General features: G+C 55.2%; 1 protein-coding gene across 4 annotated transcripts in view; it reads right to left on the reverse strand.

The window, feature by feature from the left end:
• CRTC1 (CREB regulated transcription coactivator 1) overlaps window positions 1–20,180 on the reverse strand; it is a gene marked incomplete at its 5' end in the record, with an annotated part of 73,610 nt that overhangs the window by 3,301 nt on the left and 50,129 nt on the right. For 2 of the 4 annotated variants that reach the window (XM_080806417.1, XM_080806419.1), the window contains 7 exons: window positions 682–756; window positions 2,947–3,051; window positions 5,139–5,450; window positions 7,917–8,050; window positions 12,924–13,144; window positions 13,626–13,666; window positions 17,958–18,043. In XM_080806417.1, coding sequence (XP_080662543.1) covers window positions 682–756; window positions 2,947–3,051; window positions 5,139–5,450; window positions 7,917–8,050; window positions 12,924–13,144; window positions 13,626–13,666; window positions 17,958–18,043 — 974 coding nt within the window. The remainder of the gene's footprint in view (window positions 1–681; window positions 757–2,946; window positions 3,052–5,138; window positions 5,451–7,916; window positions 8,051–12,923; window positions 13,145–13,625; window positions 13,667–17,957; window positions 18,044–20,180) is intronic. The other 2 variants (XM_080806420.1, XM_080806418.1) reach the window with 1 other exon arrangement.

The raw sequence follows: 20,180 nt of genomic DNA on the forward strand, positions 1-20,180 counted from the left end.
TTAACAGGCCTCCTGGGAGAGAGCCCACACCTTCCAGGATGGAGGGGTGCCCCCCATCTCAGGATGCCTCTTTCCACCGCCTGCTCCTGGAGGGCCTCTCTACCCCAAGAGCCAAGGCACCATCCCCATCTCCTCTGCTTGAGCCCAAGTACAGGTGACCCTGTTTCCATCGGATAGAAGACACGGGGCCCACAGGGATCAGGAAACACCCCCCCCCCCAACAAGTTCCACAGGAAAACACGTGGGGGGCCAAGGAGGGAGGTGTTTTGAATTTCAGGATGGGCAGTGCACTTGGTGACCTTGTCTGGCCCCCAGGGAGACATGGGACATGGTGGCAGGCCATATACACATGGACAGGACGGGTGCACGGAGCCAGATGCCGGCTGAGTGAGCACAGGACAGTCACACGGAAAGCCCCCTGCCCGGCTATCTCCCCCTGACTGCCTGCCTGGGGGACCCCAGCACCCATAGGTGGGAACGGAGCCCACCTCCTGCTCTTCCAAGGCCAGCCGGGGGCCAGGTCTGCTGCTGGGAGAAGAGCAGGGGACTGGGGACCCTCACAGGTCCCCAGAGACGACAGGACAGGAGACTGGACCCCTGCCTACTCCCATGATGCCAGAGAGAGATGGCAGGATAGAGCCTGGTGGAAAGCGCAAGGGAGGAGGGGCAGTGTGGCCAGACCTCACCCGCGGCACCAGGCCTCAGGAAACACATCCGCAGCCCAGACCCAACTCTGCTTCCTCCTTGGTGAGTGAGCTGAGAGCAGAAAGAAAAACAGCCCATGTGGCAAAAAAGCCCCCTTTGCCCTAAATACAGCCAGCTTCAGGTTTGGAAAAGGGAGCTGCAAGGTTGTGGCTGGGTTTCCCCATAAAGGAGGACTGCTTCATGTCTTGGGTTATCTGTGTCTATGGGTTATCTTTGTGTATCTCCATGGCCTTGGCCTCAAAGGGGCTGGTCACAAGCAGGGCACCCAGGCTAAGGTTTCTTTTGTGAGGCTGCCATTAGACTTTGCCAGAAAGGTCCACTCAGAGCGGAAGGGAGGAACACAGTACTGAACGCCAGCTGCCTAAGGGCCAGGGTACGGTCAGACAGATACAACGTGCACCCGAGAGGCTGGAGAGGTTGGGGATGGGAGGTCCTGGCCCATGGGGCCACCGAATGCAACCTAGAGCCCCAGCTGCAGTGCGAAGCCAGGCCGGGCCTCCACCCAGCACAGTCTGCCCCCAAGCGAGCGTCTGGGCCATCTTAAGCCCAGGTCTGGTTGAGTCTGGACAACCTGAAAGCCCTCATGGCCTCTTAAGCAGCCCACCTCCCTCACCAGCACCCACTGAATGGATGGACAGACTGACAGACAACAGACGTGGGCTTGACGAGATGACAACACACTTTCTGTCTGCCTAGGATAGATGAACCCACTTTGGTCTACGCAAACCTCTCCCAAGGGATCGGCTCCACCCTTGAATTCCTGTCCTGCTTCCTATGTAAAAAGGGACATGAGTCAAGGTCCAGCCCCAGGAATAGGTGGCACCTGCCCCTTCCCCTGCCTGGACTTGCTTCTCCCTTCCCTCAGCATCCTGTGACACCATGTGACCCGACTAAACACTTTTCCGGAGCCACAAAACTGGGAGCCCACGTGGATGGATCTAGAGCTAGCAGACACCAGGCTGACCTCTGGCTTCTCTGAGCTCACCGATACCCTGCCCACCTGCCTGTGGAGCAAGAAGCTGCACACGGATGGTCCCAGCAGGACCCCAGGCCACTGTGAGGTGGTGGAGGAAGGGTCCCAGGAGAGCCCCTCCTACAGCAGATGGGACCATGAGGGCAGCCTTCCTGAACAGGACACCCACAATCTCAACATAGGGCCCAATTTGGGTGTACTTCTGGGAACTGGGGAGATGGGGAACTGCCCTGGGACACGGGAGCCCAACATTGTTCTTGCATGGTCCTGCCTGGTAGGACAGCTCCTCTCCCTTCTTTAGCAGGGAAGGAAAGTCCTATCGCCCTCTGGGCCAAGAATGAGGCTTCAGAGCCTTGGGCACTGCCCTATGGCAGTGGCTCTTGGGAGTCTCTCAGCTTGGTGACATTTTGCGGATGGAGTGGCGGGGTCCTGAGGAGGCTCTGCAGCATGGAAATTTCGAGCCCAGATGTAGTTCTGTGGGCACCTCTTCTCCTCTGGTGGAATGTTCCAGATAGAATTCGGCCATGGGTTGAGAGCGGCACCAAGGTAAACTCTGAGGAACCTGGAGGGGGTTATGTGTGCACGTACGTGTGTCAGAAACTGGGGTCCAATGGTGTTGGGGGGGGGAGCCAAGTCTGATGGATGTGGTCAAGCCCTTCCACTGCCTGAGAAAGCCTCAGTCTCTTCATCTGTTGAGACGGGGACAGAGGGCCCTGAGAGGCTACACTACCACTCAGAGAAGCTTCCTGTAAGGACGTGCCTTCCAGGGAGGCAGACAGAAGAACCTGAGGAGTCGGAGCCCCAACCACAGGCCAGCTGTCACCTCAGCTACGCCCCCAAAGGGGGAAGAGAACATCCCCCCGTTCGCTGACAGCCTTGTGTGGGCAGGTGTGGGGATGGGGGGGACATGGGTGCACGGGCTATGGGACACATGCTCTGAGTTACACGTGGAGATGTAGGTGTCCCTGCCTGCCAGGCAAGGGACCAGGGTGGGGCCAATACTAAGATCACTAATGTGAGTGAGGAGCCCGCCACCTCCAGGCGGGGGGTTCCGCAGAGGTCACAGAGACACAGTGGGAACGTGGCAGCTCCTGGGCTGGGCCGGGGGAGGGGGGCAGGGCCTTCTGCTCCCCATCACGCCGGAGTGGACGAGTGGACGAGATGGGATGGAATGAGGTGTGCACGCGGCACAGACGGCGGTGGGCGGGGGGGATCGATGCTGGGGCTGGAGTGCAGGGCGCTGGGAGAGGGGAGGCGGCGTCCCTTACTTGCGGGGAGCTCCCCGGGGAGAAGCCTTGATTGGAGACAGGCGAGGTGGGAGACTGGTTGGCCGGGGAGCCGGCGCTAGCGCGGTACTGCTGCAGGGCCGGTGCCTGTGACGACAGACAGGTCAGGATGCGCGAGGGGCCCCAGGCCTGGCGTCCTAGGACTGGCCGCTCCCCAATGGCCACCCCCTCCAAAAAACCCCCCTCCACCTGGCAGGGGAGCACCTGCCAGAAGTGTGTCTGAACCCTGTCTGAGCTGGCACCTTTGGGGGCTCCAGAGGTACAGTGTCAAGAAAATCCAGCTTCCTGGAATCACACTGGAGGGCTATGGGAGGGGCACAGCGGGCTCCAGAGCACCCACATGAACGCAACCCCCACCCACATACGTGTGCACACTGCCACACGTGTGTACAAACACACCCACACACAGCAGGACACAAGAGGCCCAGGGCAGGGCAGGGAGGTGCTGCCTTCCCTGCTGACTCCGGGCAGCACCCTTGGCTCTCTGAGCTCCAGCCCTGGGCACGGGCACGTCCTGCCCACCTTGAGGGCTGGTGGGATCGACAGCAAAGGCCATCCGGGGCACGCTGCAGGACAGCCAGCACTGGGCAGTCTCGATCAGCAGCATCACTGGAGACAAGCCTGATGGGTATGCTGTCCTGAGACCTCCACGGGGTAGCAACCTCCTCACCTGAAGGAGTGAGGGTGGTGGCGGGGGGGCGGCTTGGCTTCTCCCCAGGGACAGGATGGGCTGCATCCGGAACCTGGATTTAGACCCTGCTCTGTTCCCAGTCCAGCCAGGACCTGCTGTGTGCCTTTGGACAGGCTGCCTGACTTCTCCGGGCCTGTTGTTCACTGAGGCCCAGAGGACCAGCCCAGGGCCCCATAAGTGCTCGGTCTCCCCCATTTCCTCAGTGGCCCGTTCCAAGTAGTCTGGGACAGGGGTGGAGCCTGGGCGGGGTGCACGGGGGCTTAGTTAACAGGGTATCAGTGCTGGAAGCACTAGCACGGTCACTTGGCAATGACTGGCCTGGGCCTTCTCAGGGTTGAAAAGAGGAAAATGTCCAGAGGGACATTCTCCTTATTTGGCTGAGTCAGCACAAACCCAAGGAAGTGGCCACCAGAGCCCCTGCCCCAAGGAAGCCAGGAAGTCCCTGGTGAAGGTGCCTAGGTACAGACGCGCTGGCCTGCAAGCCTGGGGTGGTGATGTCTGTGCCCCTGGCCCGGACACCCATGCCTCCCTTGTCTGCCCAGCTCAGAAGTGAGGCACCACTCAGGGAATGAGGTGCCCCAGGCAGGCTCCACCATCAGGACTGCTCCCACACCAGGTGTGCGTCTGACAAAGAAAAGGCTTGCACACTTTCCTGGCCGGGGACCCCTGGGGTCCCTATGAGGGGTCAGAGCAGCTTGGAAACAGGTCTCCATTCAACCAGGCTGCCCAGCTCAGGGGGGTCTAGTCTTTGCAGAGCACAGGATATTCTGAAGACATTTATCTTGGGGTTGACAGCCAAGGGCTGAGTGGAGAGGGCTTGCTGTACCCCAAACATGGTCCCTGTTCCTTGGATATGGCCAAAGGTAGCTATGATCAGCCCCTTGCCACCAGGGCAAAAGCCAGAACAAGAAGCTTTGGGGGTGCAGAGGTCAAAACCTAGCACCCATTTCCCTGAGCCCAGACCCAGGCCCAGGCCCAGGCCCGTGGGCTACCCTGCACCTCTGGGCCCCTGCACCATGCTGCCTGAACCACAGGGGAGCTTTATCCCTTCTCCTCCAAGTTCCCCCTGTGCCTCCAGCTCCCAGAATCTATCCCCAGGCCCCAAGAGCTCTGCATCCTCCCCGCCTCCAAGGAGCCATTTAAGGTGGGAAAGGCTGAAGCACTGGGCATCAAGGACCATGGGGGAGCCTTGGCAGCCAGACACAGATGGCCCATCTCGAGTGAAGTTTGGGTCAAATGATCCCTGCTCATATCTCAGCCTCCCCATCTATACACGAGAAGACGACCTCAGCCCAGCAGTATTTGCTTCAGCCCCGACCCCTGGCCAAGCTGGACTTGAAGTGGAACCTTGAGGAAGCTTCAGCCAGATGCCTGAGGGTCTCTGGGTCTTGGGAGCCCAGTGGGGGCCTCCCACAGCCTCTGGGATACTCCTGCATGAGCCCCCCCCCCAGCCAGGCCCCTCAAAACCCCATCCTGGGCTTACCGAGGTAATGTCGATCCCCATTGGCGGCTGGCCTGGGTTCTCTGGGGGGGACTGAGGGAGAGAGGACGGTACCGTGACCGCGAGCGGAGGCAGCTGGGGCCCCCGCGTCAAGCTGGCACTTGGCATCAGGGGGCCACCTGGGGGGAGGCCGACGGGCACCTGCGGGGGTGGCGGGGGCGGCTGCTGCTGGGACGCGGGTGGCGGCGGTGGGGGGGGCTGGGGCTGAGGCGGCGGCGGCTGCTGGGAGCCTGCTTGGGTGAAGAACGCGTAGGGCAGCTGCTGCTCCAGAGACAGGGCATCCATGGCCACAGCCTGGGGGGAAGAGGAGGGCGTCAGGGGGGAGGCCACGAGACAGGAGGGGCCAGGCTGGGAGTACCTGGTCCCTGGGAACACCCCATGCTTGACATGCTCACCAAAGATGTCACAGGTAAACAAAGGGACATCCAGAGCCTGGACTGGGAAAGCACAGGCCGAGAGAGGGCAGGCCTTGCCCAGGGCCACAGAGGGTTAGGCTGCAGCTGGATGGGGCCTGGACTTCTAATCCAGTTGGAAGTGCTCTGCTCCCAACGAGCCTTTCCTCTGGCTGTGCCCCACACGGAGAGGTGGGCACCCCCTTCTGTACCTACTCAGGCTCAGAAGGTCCCTCGTGGATGACCCTGTTGGGACCCCTCTCACTCTGGAGAGCTTTTTCTGTATTTTTACTTAATAAACTTCTATCGCTTTACTCACTCAAAAAACAAAACAAAACAAAAACAACAAAAATATTATCTTTTAGGGATAAGAAAAATGGACAAATTCCTAGAAACACACAAACTATCAAACTGATTCAAGAAAAAATGGGAAATCTGAATAGACCTACACCAAGAAAGGAGACTGAATCAGTAATCGAAAACCTCCCAAGGGAAGATATTTACAAATGACATATCTGATAAAGGGTTAGTTTCCAAAACACAGGAAGAATTTACAAAACTCAACACCCAAGAAATGAATAATCTAATTAAAAAATGGGCGGAAGACATGAATAGACATTTTTCCAAAAAAGACACAGAGATGACAACAGACACGTTAAAAGACGCTCAACATCACTCACCATCAGGGAAATGCAAATCACAGCTACAGTGAGATATCACCTCACCCCTGTGACAATGGCTAAAGTCAACGACACAAGCAACAACAGGTGTTGGCGAGGACGCGGAGAGGGGAGCCCTCCTGCACTGTTGGTGGGGATGCAAACTGGGGCAGCCACCATGGAAAACAGTATGGAGGTTTCTCAGGAGGTTCAAAACAGAGCCTCCCTACGATCCAGCAACTGCACTACTAGGGATTTGCCCAAAGATACACAAAAATACTTATTCAAAGGGATACATGCACCCCAATGCTTATGGCATCACTACCTACAAGAGCCAAATTATGGAAGCAGCTCGAGTGTCCACTGATTGATAAATGGGTAAAGGAGGTGTGGTATATAAACAATGGAATATCATTCGGCCATTAAAAAAAGATGAAATCTTGCCATTTGCAACAACATGGGTGGACCTAGAGACTGTAATGCTAAGCAAAATAAATCAATCAGAGAAAGACAAATACCACATGATCTCACTCATATGTGTAATTTAAGAAACAGAACAAGCAAGCAAGGGGGAAAAAGAGAGAGGCAGACAGACAAACCAAGAAAACAGACTCCACTACAGACAATAAACTACTGGTTACCGGGGTCGGGGGGGTGGGTAGGAGGATGGGGGAAATAGGTGATGGGGATTAAGGAGGGCACGTGTTGTGACGGGCACGGGGTGATGTGTGGAAGTGATCAATCACTATACTGCACACTTGAAACTACTACAACACGGTATGCTACCTAACTGGAATTTAAATGAAAACTTAAAAAAAAAAAAAACCCTCCCCATAAAGATAAGCTCAGACCAGTGGCTTTGCTGGTGAATTCTACCAAATATTTAAAGAGTTTACAACACCAGTGCTTCTCAAACACTTCCCCCCACCCCAAAAAGAAAAAAACAGACGAAGAGGGAACACTTCCTAACTTGTTTTGTGGGCATAAACTAAGTAAAAAAGAATCAAATTGCTGAAATCAAAAATGAAAGTGGGAATATTACTATAGACTTAAGAAAAGAAAAATGATTATGAGTGCTATGAACAATCATATGCCAGCACAACGGATAACCTAGATGAAAGAGACCAATTCCTAAACACACATGAGCTACCAAAAAAGCAGATGAAACAAAATTATGGTAAACTGAAACAAACAAAAAGCTCTCTAGGGGCGCCTGGGTGGCTCAGTTGGTTAAGTGTCTGCTTTCGGCTAGGGTCGTGATCCCGGAAGTTCTGGGATCGAGTCCTGCATCGAGCTCCTTCCTTGGCAGGGAGCCTACTTCTCCCTCTGCCTGCCCCTCCCCACCGCTTGTGTGTGCTCCCTCTGACAAATACATAAATAAAATATTAAAAAAAATGTTTAACAAAATAACTCTAAACTTTTATTTCAGAGAATTTCACTAGATCCTCAAGGGAAAGTAACACAATGAAGAATGCTCAGTCACACGAATCCGCCCATGACAGGTATGGGAGATTCCAGGCCAAGAAAACACACACAGAAAACACACAGGCCAGAAAACACTCCATTTCCATGTGTTTGAAAATTTGACAAACAGCCAAAAGCGTTGGGAACCTTTGTCTTCAGGAGTCTATGACCCCCAGGGAGGAGGGGGAGGTCTCCCAGAGGGGCAGAGCTGGCCACACCTTCCCCACCCCACCAGGCCCTCACACCTGAGTGATGGGTGACAGCTGGGAGAGGGTGGATGACACCTGCTGGGCCTGCTGCCTCCTTGCCTCTGTGCTCAGGGACAACGGGCTGACGCCAGCCGGGCGGTGCTGCGGTGAGGAGCCTGGTGTGCTCATCCCTGAAAGGGAGGACAGGAGAGAAGGGTGCGCGTGACTCTAGCCTCCAGAGGGCCGCTCACACACCACGATCACTGCTGAGAACAGCGCAATCAATCAGACAGAATCCACTGTGTCCTGATCACCAAACCCAGGGTGCCCCCTCCAAGGCCCCAATACTTGTGTGGGCTCTGTTCTCCTTCCTGACCTATCCGCACGTTGGTTGACACTCTCCCACTGATCCTATCATCCCTCTAAGAGGGGTGTGACCCACAGGCCCTGCCAGTCAGCCCTTCCCTGCCTCTGGACCACCACATGATTGGCTCCCAGATGGACATGTTACCAGACTGGCCCAATGAGAGCCTGCCCTGGGACTTTTGATGAACTCCAAGGAGGGACATCTGGAGCTGTGTAGGAAGGGGCATCACGTGGCTGCAAGTGGAAGAGCCAGCTGGAGAATCAGGGGCTGAGGGGTAGAGGCGGCACCTGAGCCCTGCATCCGGACATACTGGAGCTTCCTGGTTTGGGGAGATAATCAGTGCCCTTTTTTGCCTACACTGGCTTGGGGATGGGTTAGCTTCAAGAAAGCTGCTCCTGGGTGCGCCTGGGTGGCTCAGTCAGTTAAGTGTCTGCCTTTGGCTCAGGTCATGATCCCAGGATTCAAGATCCTGCTCGGCTGGGAGTCTGTTTCTTCCTCTGCCCCCGCTTCCCTCCCCAGCTAGTGTGTGTGCACTTGCTCTCAAATAAATAAAATACTTAAAAAGAAAAAGAAAAAAGAAAGCTTGTCCTGTCCAGAGGCTGCAGTTTCTCTAAAGCCTCATGCTCTCCTTATCCTCCTCCAACAAAATTGTACCTTCCTGTACCTGCTCCTTCGGTCCCTCCCCCCACACCTCTCCACCTTCTGTGCTCTCCATGCTGGACCACCAGTCCTGCTAGAAACTCAATTACTCTCTACCTTCTTACAATACCTATGTTCCTGATTGAGCTCCGTCAGGAAGGCTCCGTGTTGCCCTTTCCCTCACCCTGCGCCCCTCCCCCAGCAATCCTATCCCTGGATGCATCTGTCATGAAGGAGCTGAGTGAGGTCAAGTTCAGTGTGGCAGCAGTTGGGGCCTGCCCCATCCTGGGGCACTGTGCCAGGGAGGCAAGAGGCCTCCTGATGATGCTTAGGAGTGCCCTGGGGGCTTGGCTTGATCTCCCAGACTTGGTGTCCTTACCCTTGAGATGGAGATGGTAACAGCCACCCTCAAGAGTTCACTGTGAGGTCCCCGGTGAGGCTGGGAGCAGGCTCAGAAGACAGTCTGGCCTGCAGTTAAGGCCAATGCAGGAGCCTGACTCACCCAGGGTAGCTGGGCCCATCCTGCCAAGGGCATCAGATCAACCTGGTTCCAGCGGGTGAGACAGCGGGCTCCCAGGTCAGTGGGAGCACACCCAGCACGCACCGAGGGGAGAGGATGGGCAGCCGCTCACCATGCAAGGCAAGCCTGGTCACGCCTGCACTTCCCCTCAGTCGCTCTGGCAGCTCCACTCAGCCGTGCGCCGCAGGAGGGCCTGGCACCGTGGAGGGCTCCCAAGGCAGAGCCCCAGTTTCCAGGTTATGCACAGACCTTGGGCCCCAGAACCATGCTGCTGCATGCACAGCATGGACAGGAAGCCTGAGCAGGCAGAGTCCAGGAGATGCCTGGTAGGAGGACACTCAGAGTCAGGCCCACGGGCTGCTCCCTCCCCTTCTCTGAGCATCCACGGCCTCTTATGTCCCCAGGCTGAGAACACAGTACACCCAGGGAGCAGTGATGTCAGGACTCAGTAGCAGCAGAGGCAAAGGCCAGAAGAGACAGGATCGGGGGGGGGGCGGGGCTGGGGGCAAACCGGACCATCTCAAGGCACAGAACCTCGACCCACCACTGCTGGGCCTTCCAACTCTTCAACAGAAGCCAGAAATCCCCAGTCTTAACATGTACTTAGTCCTGATTTTTAAATGTTGATTCAGACATCACGCACACAACCACAGGCCAGACAAAATACACCGGCAGGCTGCATCTGCGCTTGCGCTGCCAGCCTCTGTCTATCCAGAATACAAGGGGGTTTTTAATCCTCTGCTGGGCTGTAGGGTGAGCTCCTGGTCTCACACTGGGCGGGCCACCACCCTGGGAGAGGCCAGTTGGGCCAGGAGGGCGGACAGACGCCTTGCTGTTGAATTCCTTTTGGCAACCTGGATCACCTTTGGGAAAAGGAGTGAGGCCAGCTGGAAGGGAAGTCTGGGGCGGGCAGGGAGAGCTGCCAGGGGAGGACAGGCCAGGTGGCAGGGGCCCAGCCTCAGGCACGCAAGCCTTGTGTGCGGGGCCGGCAGGCCTCGGAGCCGTGCCAGGAAGGAGGACCCGGGCCTGCCCTCCTCCGGGTTCTGGCCGACGACCAGGAAAACGACCTCAGCAAATATTCAAGAGGACAAGAGGGGCCGCTGTCTCCCTGGCGGCGGACGCCTCCCATTCTTCGAGGGGCTCACGTTCTGACTGGCGGGTGGGCTGGGAGGGATGGCGATCTCCACGTGTGCCAGGGGCCGGCGGTTCGGCCTGATTTAAAATGCGCCCAGAAAACGAAGCCCCTGTCAGGCGAGCTGCTCGAGCGGCAGGTTCGCAAACAACCGAACACATGTCAGACATTACTGGGCTGACGCTCCCAGCCAGGCGGGCCAGGGTCTGGGCCCCACACTCGGGGTCTGCGCTTGTTCCCGCGTCTATGGCTTTCACATGTGTTGTGTTTTCCTGTGCTTGTTTAGACTCTGCGTGGGCCGGAGGTGCACAGCTCCCGGGCGGGTGCTGGGGGGCTGCCAAGGACCCTCTGGAGGAGGGGGTAGTGCTCTGGAGGCCACGGCGAGACGTGAGGAGAAAGACAGGAGGCCAGGAAACAGCAGTATCTGCACGAGGGGCCCCCCCACCGGCATCCCCAGAGCCAACCTTCAGATCTCTTGCTTCGTGCAAGCCTGTGTGGATGCTGCCTGCCCACCCACCTCTCAGGAGGCCGTCGATTCCAGGCTCTCCTGAATTTGCTCATTTTGTCTTCTAGACCCTCCTGGGGCTGGGGGGAGTACAGTGGGGACTGGCACCCTCTGCCTGGTGGCTGAGCCTGGGTGGGCACGGGGCTAGGGGTGCATAAGCAGGAACAGAGCCTCAGTGTTACGCCAGGGTCTTGCTCCCCTTTGTACTGTGCCGGCTTCTATGTCCTTGTCTAGAATCCTAGGAACACCTACATTATTCTCAGCACCCCTGCCCTGCCTCTCGCCCCATCAGCACCAAAGCCAGGAACGACTCTGGGCTCCTCAAGTTCTCTGCTCCCCACACTGATCCAGCTCCCAAGCCGGCCAACTTCACCTGGAAGTCTCTCTAGAGCATCTGATGGGGCCCTGCCCTGGCGCTGCCGCCCCTCCCGATAGCCCATTCTCCCTGCGGAGCCAGAAGGGCTGTGGCAGATGTGAACTGGAGCACGTGGTTCTCCCTGACGAAACCCCGAATGGTGCTGCCCATCACACCTGGGGCAGAGGTGTGACACGCAGATGGATGGGATGAGCGCTGGCTCCCGGGCGGGACGGAGGGCACAGCAAGGTTGTGCTCGTACTGACTGCCAAGTCCTGACATATGCGGACTCACAGAGGGGTCCCCCCATAGCCCATCCTGCCTGTCCCGCCACAAGGCTGTTGGGGCTGCCTTATCTCCTCCCTGGATGCAAACCCACACATCCCACAGTCCACATGGGTGCAGAATGACAGCGGGGATCTGGGGACAGCAGGGTCGTAGTGGGGACACAGGAGAGCTTGGCCTGAGCAAAGGAGTGACTCAAGAGCAGCAGGATGAGAGCAGAAAAGCAGTGCAGAGTGAGACCGGGGATGAGGCTGTGTGGGCAGGGGACCAAGATGGCTTACCGAGAAGAGGAGGTGTAAGTGGGGATGGAGTGGGTGAGGGGCCCTGTGGCCACCTGGAGGAAGAGGAGGACTGTGGGAGAGGGGCAGCATGTGCCAAGGCCCTACTTGGCTGGACAGAAGATGGTGTAGGGAGCAGAGGTAGGGGTGGGGGCGGAGACCAAGTTGGAGGGTGAACTGGACCTCCCAGGCCCCAGGGGTCTCGGGTTTTCATTGGGAGGGAGATAAGGACCTGTGCAAGGTGCTGAGCAGACAAGAGTCACAAGGTGATTCTGGGTGAGAAGAGGCTGGGGGTCGGGTGGAGGGCAGGCAGGTGGAGGCCATGCAAGGTGGAGGGGATCCAGGTTGGGCTGGGTCCTAATGGTGGGGCTGAGGGGATATATCCATGGGTCAGGGCAGGCAAGAGAACAGAGCAAGTCACTGGGAAACAGAGCTGCTCATCCCCAGGGGAGTAGGATTGGGGCAGCACCGGAAGGTATGAGGAAGGTGACGGGCCCATGGGATGTCCCCATGGACATGGCCTGGGCTGAGTGTCCCAAGCAGGGGACACCGTCAGCCACTGGGCACGAGGGAGTGTGGACGGAGCAGGTCAGGCCTGGTCCTGTCCCTCCAAGAAGAGCTGAGGACAAGGAGAGGCAGGGGAAAAGCCTGGTATACCTCACAAGTGAAACCCTTGGGGGCTTCCCTCCTAGAATGTTCTGGACTCACCCAGTTCCCCCTCAGAACCACTGTCTGATCCCTGCGGACACTGGGAGTTTTCCCACCTCCAGGCCTTTGCCTAGGCTGTGTGCCCTCCACCTGGGATGCCTTCCCAGGCAGTACTGGGAAATGCCCAGCCCCTGGAATAGGTTCTGGCTCCCACTTGGTACCCAGCATTCTGGAGGGCACCTTGCCAAATCATCATTCAAAGCCACATGTCGTCTTCGCTAGATGCTGCGCTCTGCCGGGGAAGGCAGTTCTGCCCCCACCTGGCCTGGCCTTACCCTGGCTGGCGCCGCCGATGCCCAGATGAGTCAGGTTGGCTGCGAGGTTGCCGGTGCTGCTGGAGCTGCTGAGCGCAGGGAAGGTGGGCTCCTCAGGGTCCAGCGGGGTCGGGAGGGGGGAGGGGAAGTGTATGTTGGTCAGGTCGGGCAGGGAGCCCCCTGTGTTGTGGGTGGCAGGGATCAGGGCTGTAGTGTTTTCCTGGTCAGCGGATGGAAAGATGCTGGGGGGAAGGCCAGACAGAGGGGGGGAGGTGAGCTCTCGCCCCGGCCCATTCTCCCCCAAGAGCTGTGGTGGGGGGTGAGAGGGTGGGGGGAGACTGGCCCCAAAACATCAGGAGGCAGAGAATCGTACCCTGGGATCAGGTGCTGCCACGTTCGGCCTGTACCTCCAGCGGGACCTTGGGAAACAGCCTATCTACGCAGGAGAGGGGGCTGGGGTGCGGGTCCTCCTGGCCCGGGACAGGCTGGGGCTGACGAGCGCGCCAGCTGGGGCTGAGTGGCAGCGAGAGGGGGCTCAGTCCCTGCAGGCAGTGAGGGGTAGGAGGGCCCCTTCTTCCCCCACCCGGTGAGGGTTATTAGCTGCCAGCGTGGGGCAGCCCTCTTATCAGGACTTGTAGCCTCCTGAGCGGACGGGAAGCCCGGGGGTCATTGGAGCAGCCCCACCAGCCCTGGGCATGCAGGGCAGGCCCTGCTGACACTTACTTGATCCCAGGGACCTCGCAGGACTTGGGCCTGGACCCCGTCTGAAAGAAAAGACAGCAGAGGCTGAGCAGGCCTCCTCACGCACCATGGCTCTTTGGGGCACAGCTGACCATGCCAACAAGAGGGGAAGTTTATCAGGCCCCACGATGTCTCACAAACCAGAACCAGGAAGCCTCAAAGACGCAAGGGCAAAAGCAAGAGTCATACGCAGAGGAGTCTCTACGGCTCCCACCACCAGCGCCTGCCCTTGGGGGCGACGGGCACATCCCAGCCTAGCTCCGCCTGCCCCTAAGGTGGATGCAGCAGACAGGGGTGACGTGGTCCCTTGTCAGAACAGACATCTGAGGGAGAACGTGCCTTGTCTACTCTACACCATCAGCGATGGTGCCACTGGAAACCCAGGCACCCAAGGCTGGTCCTCCATTCCATTCCTAGATCAGAGTGGGTGGAGCTCCTGGGGAAGGAGCTCAGCATGCTTGTACCTTGTGCGGGACAGCACGATGAACACACAGAGCATGCTGCCCACGCCCCTAATGAACTCATCTACCAGTGGTCCCCCAGTTCTGGCTCTCACAGGGACCCATGGAGCCCATGTCCCCACCACCTGAGGACGAAGGTCGAAGACTCTGGCTGCCCTGTGGGCTGGGGAGGGGTCCCAGGGAAAGCCCGCTGGCAGCAAGGCCCTGGTTTCCTCCCCTCGAGCGGGGACCACTAGGTCACCTGAGAACTATAGGCTCTAGGCAGAGCCCCTGGACTCTCATTCAAGGACAAAGGAGAGAACTCTTCAGACAGCAGCAGACGTGACTGGACAGAGCCTGACGGGAGGGCTCCAGCTGTGTCACATTCCCTAATTCCCCATCCGCCTCACAGGCCCTCAGGCTGATGTGTTCTTTGGGGATTATCAGCTAGAAGAAGGTGGATGCACTGGCGGGGGGCTGGGCTGGCAGCCTCTATGCGCAGGCCCAGCATGTACGGGGTAGGGGGAGGCTGGGGGCAGGTGGCGGGGGTGTGCCAACAGTGACTGGGGAACCTGAGGGGTGGGGTGTGCGACCAGCAGGGTTAAGCCTCTGCAGAGCATGCCAGACGAACGGGTTTCTACTTGGCCATGGGCTCCTTAATTCTGTGAGTAAACACTCGCTTCATTACCGGATTTTTGCAAAGCATGAAGACAATGACTTTCTAAAGAATCTTTTCAAAAGCATTCCCATGAACATTATGGAGATAACAGCAGATTTCTAAACAGTATTAAAAACTCACCCATCATTACCTGTCCCCCCAACGCCACCCCACTCCCAATGAATCCAACGGAATCCCTTTGCTGAGATCCTTCAGAACACATCTCGTGTGCGCGGCAGTTACAAGCTGAGCCACGATGTTGAGGTCTGCTACCCTCTCCTTGCTCCCAAGATGTCAAGTGTGTTTCCACCGACACTCGCCGCTTTCGCTTGAGGGCTCAGTGGCACACTGACTTGGAAGGATCCTGATGTCCGTCCTTACCCACCTCTCTGCAACCACAATTCTGTCGGGGTTGGTAGAATTCTTTTTGAGTTATTTTCTTCCCTGAACATGTCGAAAATCACACGCGTTCTCTATCTAAAACTGGAAGATGTAGACAGGGATAAGGGCTGCCGGTGGCACCCACACCTGCCACTCAAGAGGACACCCCCTCCCCCCTACCCGCGCACATCTCCCCAGGCATCTGTGTGTAGACGGTGTATCTGGGAGATACGCTGGTTCTGTTCCAGACCCACCCCAATAAGATAAGTATCACAGTGAAGTAAGTCAAGTGAATTTTTTGGTTTCCTGGTGCATATAAAAGTTATGTTTACCCTCTCCTGCAGTGGTTAAGTATGCGACAGCACTATGTCTGAAAAAACTTATAAAAAATAAAAACAAACTTATGTACCTTAATTAAATATGCTGATCATTACCTGAGCTTTCAGCGAGTTGTAATCATGGACCAAACATCACACAGCAAATACAGTAATGAGAACAGGGGTACCCGGGGGGCTCAGTTGGTTAAAACGCACCTGCCTTCAGCTCAGATCCGGCATCCTGCTCAGCACGGAGTCTGCTTTTCTCTCTTTCTCCCTCTCCCTCTGCCCCTCCCACCACTCATTCCCTCTCTCTCTCTAATAGATTAAAAAAAATCTGGGACGCCTGGGTGGCTCAGTCAGCTAAGCCGCCGCCTTTGGCTCAGGTCATGATCCCAGGGTCCTAGGATCCAGTCCCGCATCGGGCTCCTTCCTCAGTGGGGAGCCTGCTTCTCTCTCTGCCTCTGCCTGCCACTCTGCCTGCTTGTGTTCTCCCTCTCTTTGACAAATAAATAAATAAAATCTTTTTTTAAAAAATCTTAAAAAAAAAAAATGAAAACACGTGAACTACCGTGAGAATTATCAGAATGTGACCCAGAGATACAAAGTGAGAAAACTGCTGTTGGAAAAATGGCACCAATGTTCTTGTTCGACACAGGGTTGCCGCAAACCTTCCACTGGTAAAAAAACACAGCACAGTAAAGAAAAGTGCAATAAAATGAAGTGTGCCTGTCCACTTCTAAGTGTTGTACGCCTTTCTAAATAGCTTTATCCTGTTCTTTCCATACAACAGTATTATAAGAAGCATCACTCATGCCTTCAAAATTCCATCAGAAATCCTAACTCCAGGGGCGAATGGGTGGCTTAGTCGGTTAAACGTCCTATCCTTTCTTTTTTTAAGATTTATTTATTTATTTTTAAGAGAGGGGGGGCCTGGGTTGCTCAGTGGGTTAAGCCTCTGCCTTCGGCTCAGGTCATAATCCCAGGGTCCTGGAATCAAGCCCCACATCCGGCTCCCTGCTCAGTGGGAAGCCTAATTCTCCCTCTCCCACTCCCCCTGCTCTCACTGTCACTCTCTCTCTGTCAAATAAATAGATAAAATCTTAAAAAAAAAAAAAAAAAAGAAAGAAAGAAAGAAAAAGAAGAAAACAGAGAAAGAGAGAGAGGGAAAGAGAACATGAGCAGGGAGATGAGAGGGAGAAGCAGACTCCCCAGCTAAGCAGGGAGCCTGACACGGGGCTCAATCCCCGGACCCTGGTATCAAGACCTGAGCCAAAGGCAGTAGCTTAACAGACTGAGCCACCCAGGCATCCCTAAATGTCTGACTCCAGGTCTTGATCTCAGGGTCATGAGTTCAAGCCCTGCACTGGGCTCCATGCTGGGAAGGGAGCCTACTTAAAAAACAAAATCCCTACTCCACATATGTGGAACTTTCCACAAGGGACCAAGGATAATTCCATTATAAATCCCCTACTGTTGAACATTCAGGTTGTTTCCAGTTTATTCCAAAAGCTCTAACACACACCTTTGAGGAACACATCGGTTTGCTCATTTGTCACCTCCCTACGATTCCCTGAAGGGGATGAACAATTCATGTTGCTGCCCCATTCACCACAACTTGACCAGCAATGGGTTTTAGTTCTTTTTTTTTTTTAAATATTCAAAATAGCTCTGGTTTTAAGTGTATCTTGTTCTATGCAAATTCTTTGAAATCTGTATTCATGGCACAAATTCTATCTTACCGCTAGACATTTTATAGGTTGAACTTCAGAAATTTGTTTCTGGACCTGGAAATAATACAGAAATCCCAACTCAATTGGAAATTCCAAGTAGATTTTGTAGTCTAATAAACGTTGTAGTTACTGTGCAGATGAATAAAAGTTTTAAGGATGACCATCAACATTTATAAACATTGACGATGACCCAATACTAGGGGTTAGTAGGAAGATCACAGGCTCAGAATTAGGAGGTACAGGTTCTAAACCCTGAGTATCTTCATAGCCTTGGACAAGTCACTTAACCTCCATAGCTTCGACTTTTTTTTTTTTTTTTTTTTTTTTTTTTTTTTTTAGCTATAGCAGACCTATAACATTGTATTAGTATCAGGTCACACAATGGTTCGCTATCTGTATGTACTGTGAAGTGGTCACCACAGTAAGTCTAGTTCACAGCCAATACCAAACGCAGAAATCCAGAATGCTTCATGAATTTGCACATCATTCTTGGGCACTCTGGGCATTCTTGCGGAGTGGCCACGCTGAGCTCTGAACCGTTGCACTTCTAGTATACGCACCGCCATGGCAAACATGGGTTTTCATTTTTCACCGCTTCTGCCAGCCTGACAGGTCTGCCGTTCATGTTAAAAAGGCCTATACGACTGGTCAAATCTGCATGAAGGTTACACTTGAGGGAAGGAAAAACTCCCCCAATAGGCCAATTCTCCACCTTGGGCCAGGCTACACTTAAAAAAAAGATCAAGAAGGAAAATCATTTCTGAAAGCCCTTAGGACTCTCTTACCTTCTTGGTGTCCCATGCTTGCTTAGAAAGATTCTTATCTGTCTCCGACGTGGTCTCCTCCATTCCTGGAACTGTTAATAGTAAGACTGGTGGGGCGGGGGAGAGAAGGATGATCAGAACCTTTTCACTCTGAAGCTATGTGGCACCAAGGGGGGAGCTGCCCCGACATACACAATCATGACAGTGACACCAGTGTAACTGCCCCAATAGTAATTTCTGGGGATTGCAATCAAGTACAAAGAATGGTTTCAGGCAAAGCAAGAGGAAGGACAGTTAAAAAAATAAATAAGTGGGGGCGCCTGGGTGGCTCAGTCAGGTGAGGGTCTGGCTCTTGGTTTCGGCTCAGGTCATGATCTCAGTCATGGGATCCAGCCCCACATCTGGCTCCGTACTCAGTGGGGAGTCTGCTTGGGATTCTCTATCCCCCTCTCCTTCTGCCCCTCCCCTTGCTTAAGCATGAGCATGCTCTCTCTCTCTCTCTCTCTCAAATAGGTAAATCTAAAAAATAAATAAATAAACCAGAGACCCTGTGACTTAAAAAGAAATGAAAATAGGAGCTCTGGAGCTGAGGACATGTATTACTTCTGCCTCCCATGGGAACGATTCAGGCTTTGGAGGTCTCGGGCTGCAGAGAACAGCAGAGAAATTCTTCCAGACTCTTGTCCCACCTGCCACCTTGTGGCCACCTGCCTCCCAGCCCATGATGCTCAGTGTCAGCCGGGGGTTGACTGATCTACTCATTGTAGCTGCGGCCTCACAAATTAGTTGCAATGCCAGCCAGCTCCACAGAAGGAGAAGAGGGGAGGAAAGGTATGAGGGACTGGATGGGCATCATTTAAGGCCCTGGAACCAGCTATGCCTGAAGTCCCCTTTCTTTGGACCTTTTGGTTAAGGTGAGATTAAACATTTTCTTTATGAGACCCAGTTTCTTTATGCCTCTTGGAGGTTCAGTCTTTCGCTTGCAATAAAGCTACACTGAACACAGCCAGATGGGTCACCTCCTCCTCCTTAAAACACAGAGAGAGCAGCTGTGACAGGTGGGAGGGCAGCCTGGCTAACTCCTCACCCTGTCACTGCCTGGGTCCCTCCCAGAGAAACGGGAGCAGGTGACATGTCTCCCCTCTCTCCACCCCGAGGACAACTGGACTCTGCACTGTCAAGGGCCCCTGCATTGCAGCTCCCTTCCATGGTCACAGAGTCCCGAGGGATAATGACATTTGCCTTGGAAAGCCTACCTTGAAAGTCTCACTTTCCTGGGGAGCCCACCAAGGAGACGGCCCCCTCAGAATGGCTCCTAACATTGGGAACAAGAGGGCAGCATTTGGCGCCCTATTCTCTTCACCCCCAGGGCACCTGGAATTCCTGCTTTTAGTATGGAGCCCATTCTTTCTGCAATCTCGCCTTCACTGTCTGATGAGCAGGGATCCCAGGACGATGGCACATGCACAGCCCCCCGCCCCTCAAGGGGTGAAGATCTGCTTGATAATCCTCATTCTGCCAGCAGAATCTCCCTGGTATGTTCACACATTCACACAGTGCAATGCTACCCAAAAAACTGGAAAGTGTTTGGACCTTAACTGCATGTGATTAACTCTCTGGCTTCTGTGTCTCTGGGCAGATCAAGCCTGGGTGGGGTTTCTCGCAGCCTCACAGCACTGCGCTCCCCTCTCTGGGCGACATTGCCCCAGTTTTTAAGATGGCACGCACCCTCCCAGAAGGTCCCAGGGACACTGTCCCTGCACCCAGCTCTGGGGAGAGGCTGAGGGCCTGGGTACAGATCTGCCCTAGTGACTGGTACGCAGAGCCCAGAGAGGAGAGTAGGGAAGAGGTGGGAAAGGACTGGCCCCATTTCCACCCACAGGAGGCAGAATGGGCCCAGGGACTGTGAACCAGGAGGGTTCTGAGCTGCAGAGCCAGGAAGTGGTACAGCATGAAGCCCTGACTTGAACTGCACCTAAAGCAGACATCTTGGTCTAGACTGCTTGGTCATGAGCTGATAAATGCCTCCTTTTGGTGGGGCTGCTGTCCTCCACAACCAAAAGAACCGGCAAGGCCCGCATACTGTGTGGCCATGCCCTGAATCCATGAATGGAAGCCAATGTGTCTTTGCAGGGGCAGTTTTCTCTGCCCAGAAAACTCCTATGCACTCCTCAAAACCCAATTCAAGCAGCACCATTTCTGAACACGTTTAAGCCTCTCCCCTTGTCCCATACCACCCACTGA

The sequence above is a fragment of the Martes martes genome, assembly GCF_963455335.1.
Source record: "Martes martes genome assembly, chromosome: 1".
NCBI classification, from domain to species: Eukaryota; Metazoa; Chordata; class Mammalia; order Carnivora; family Mustelidae; genus Martes; species Martes martes.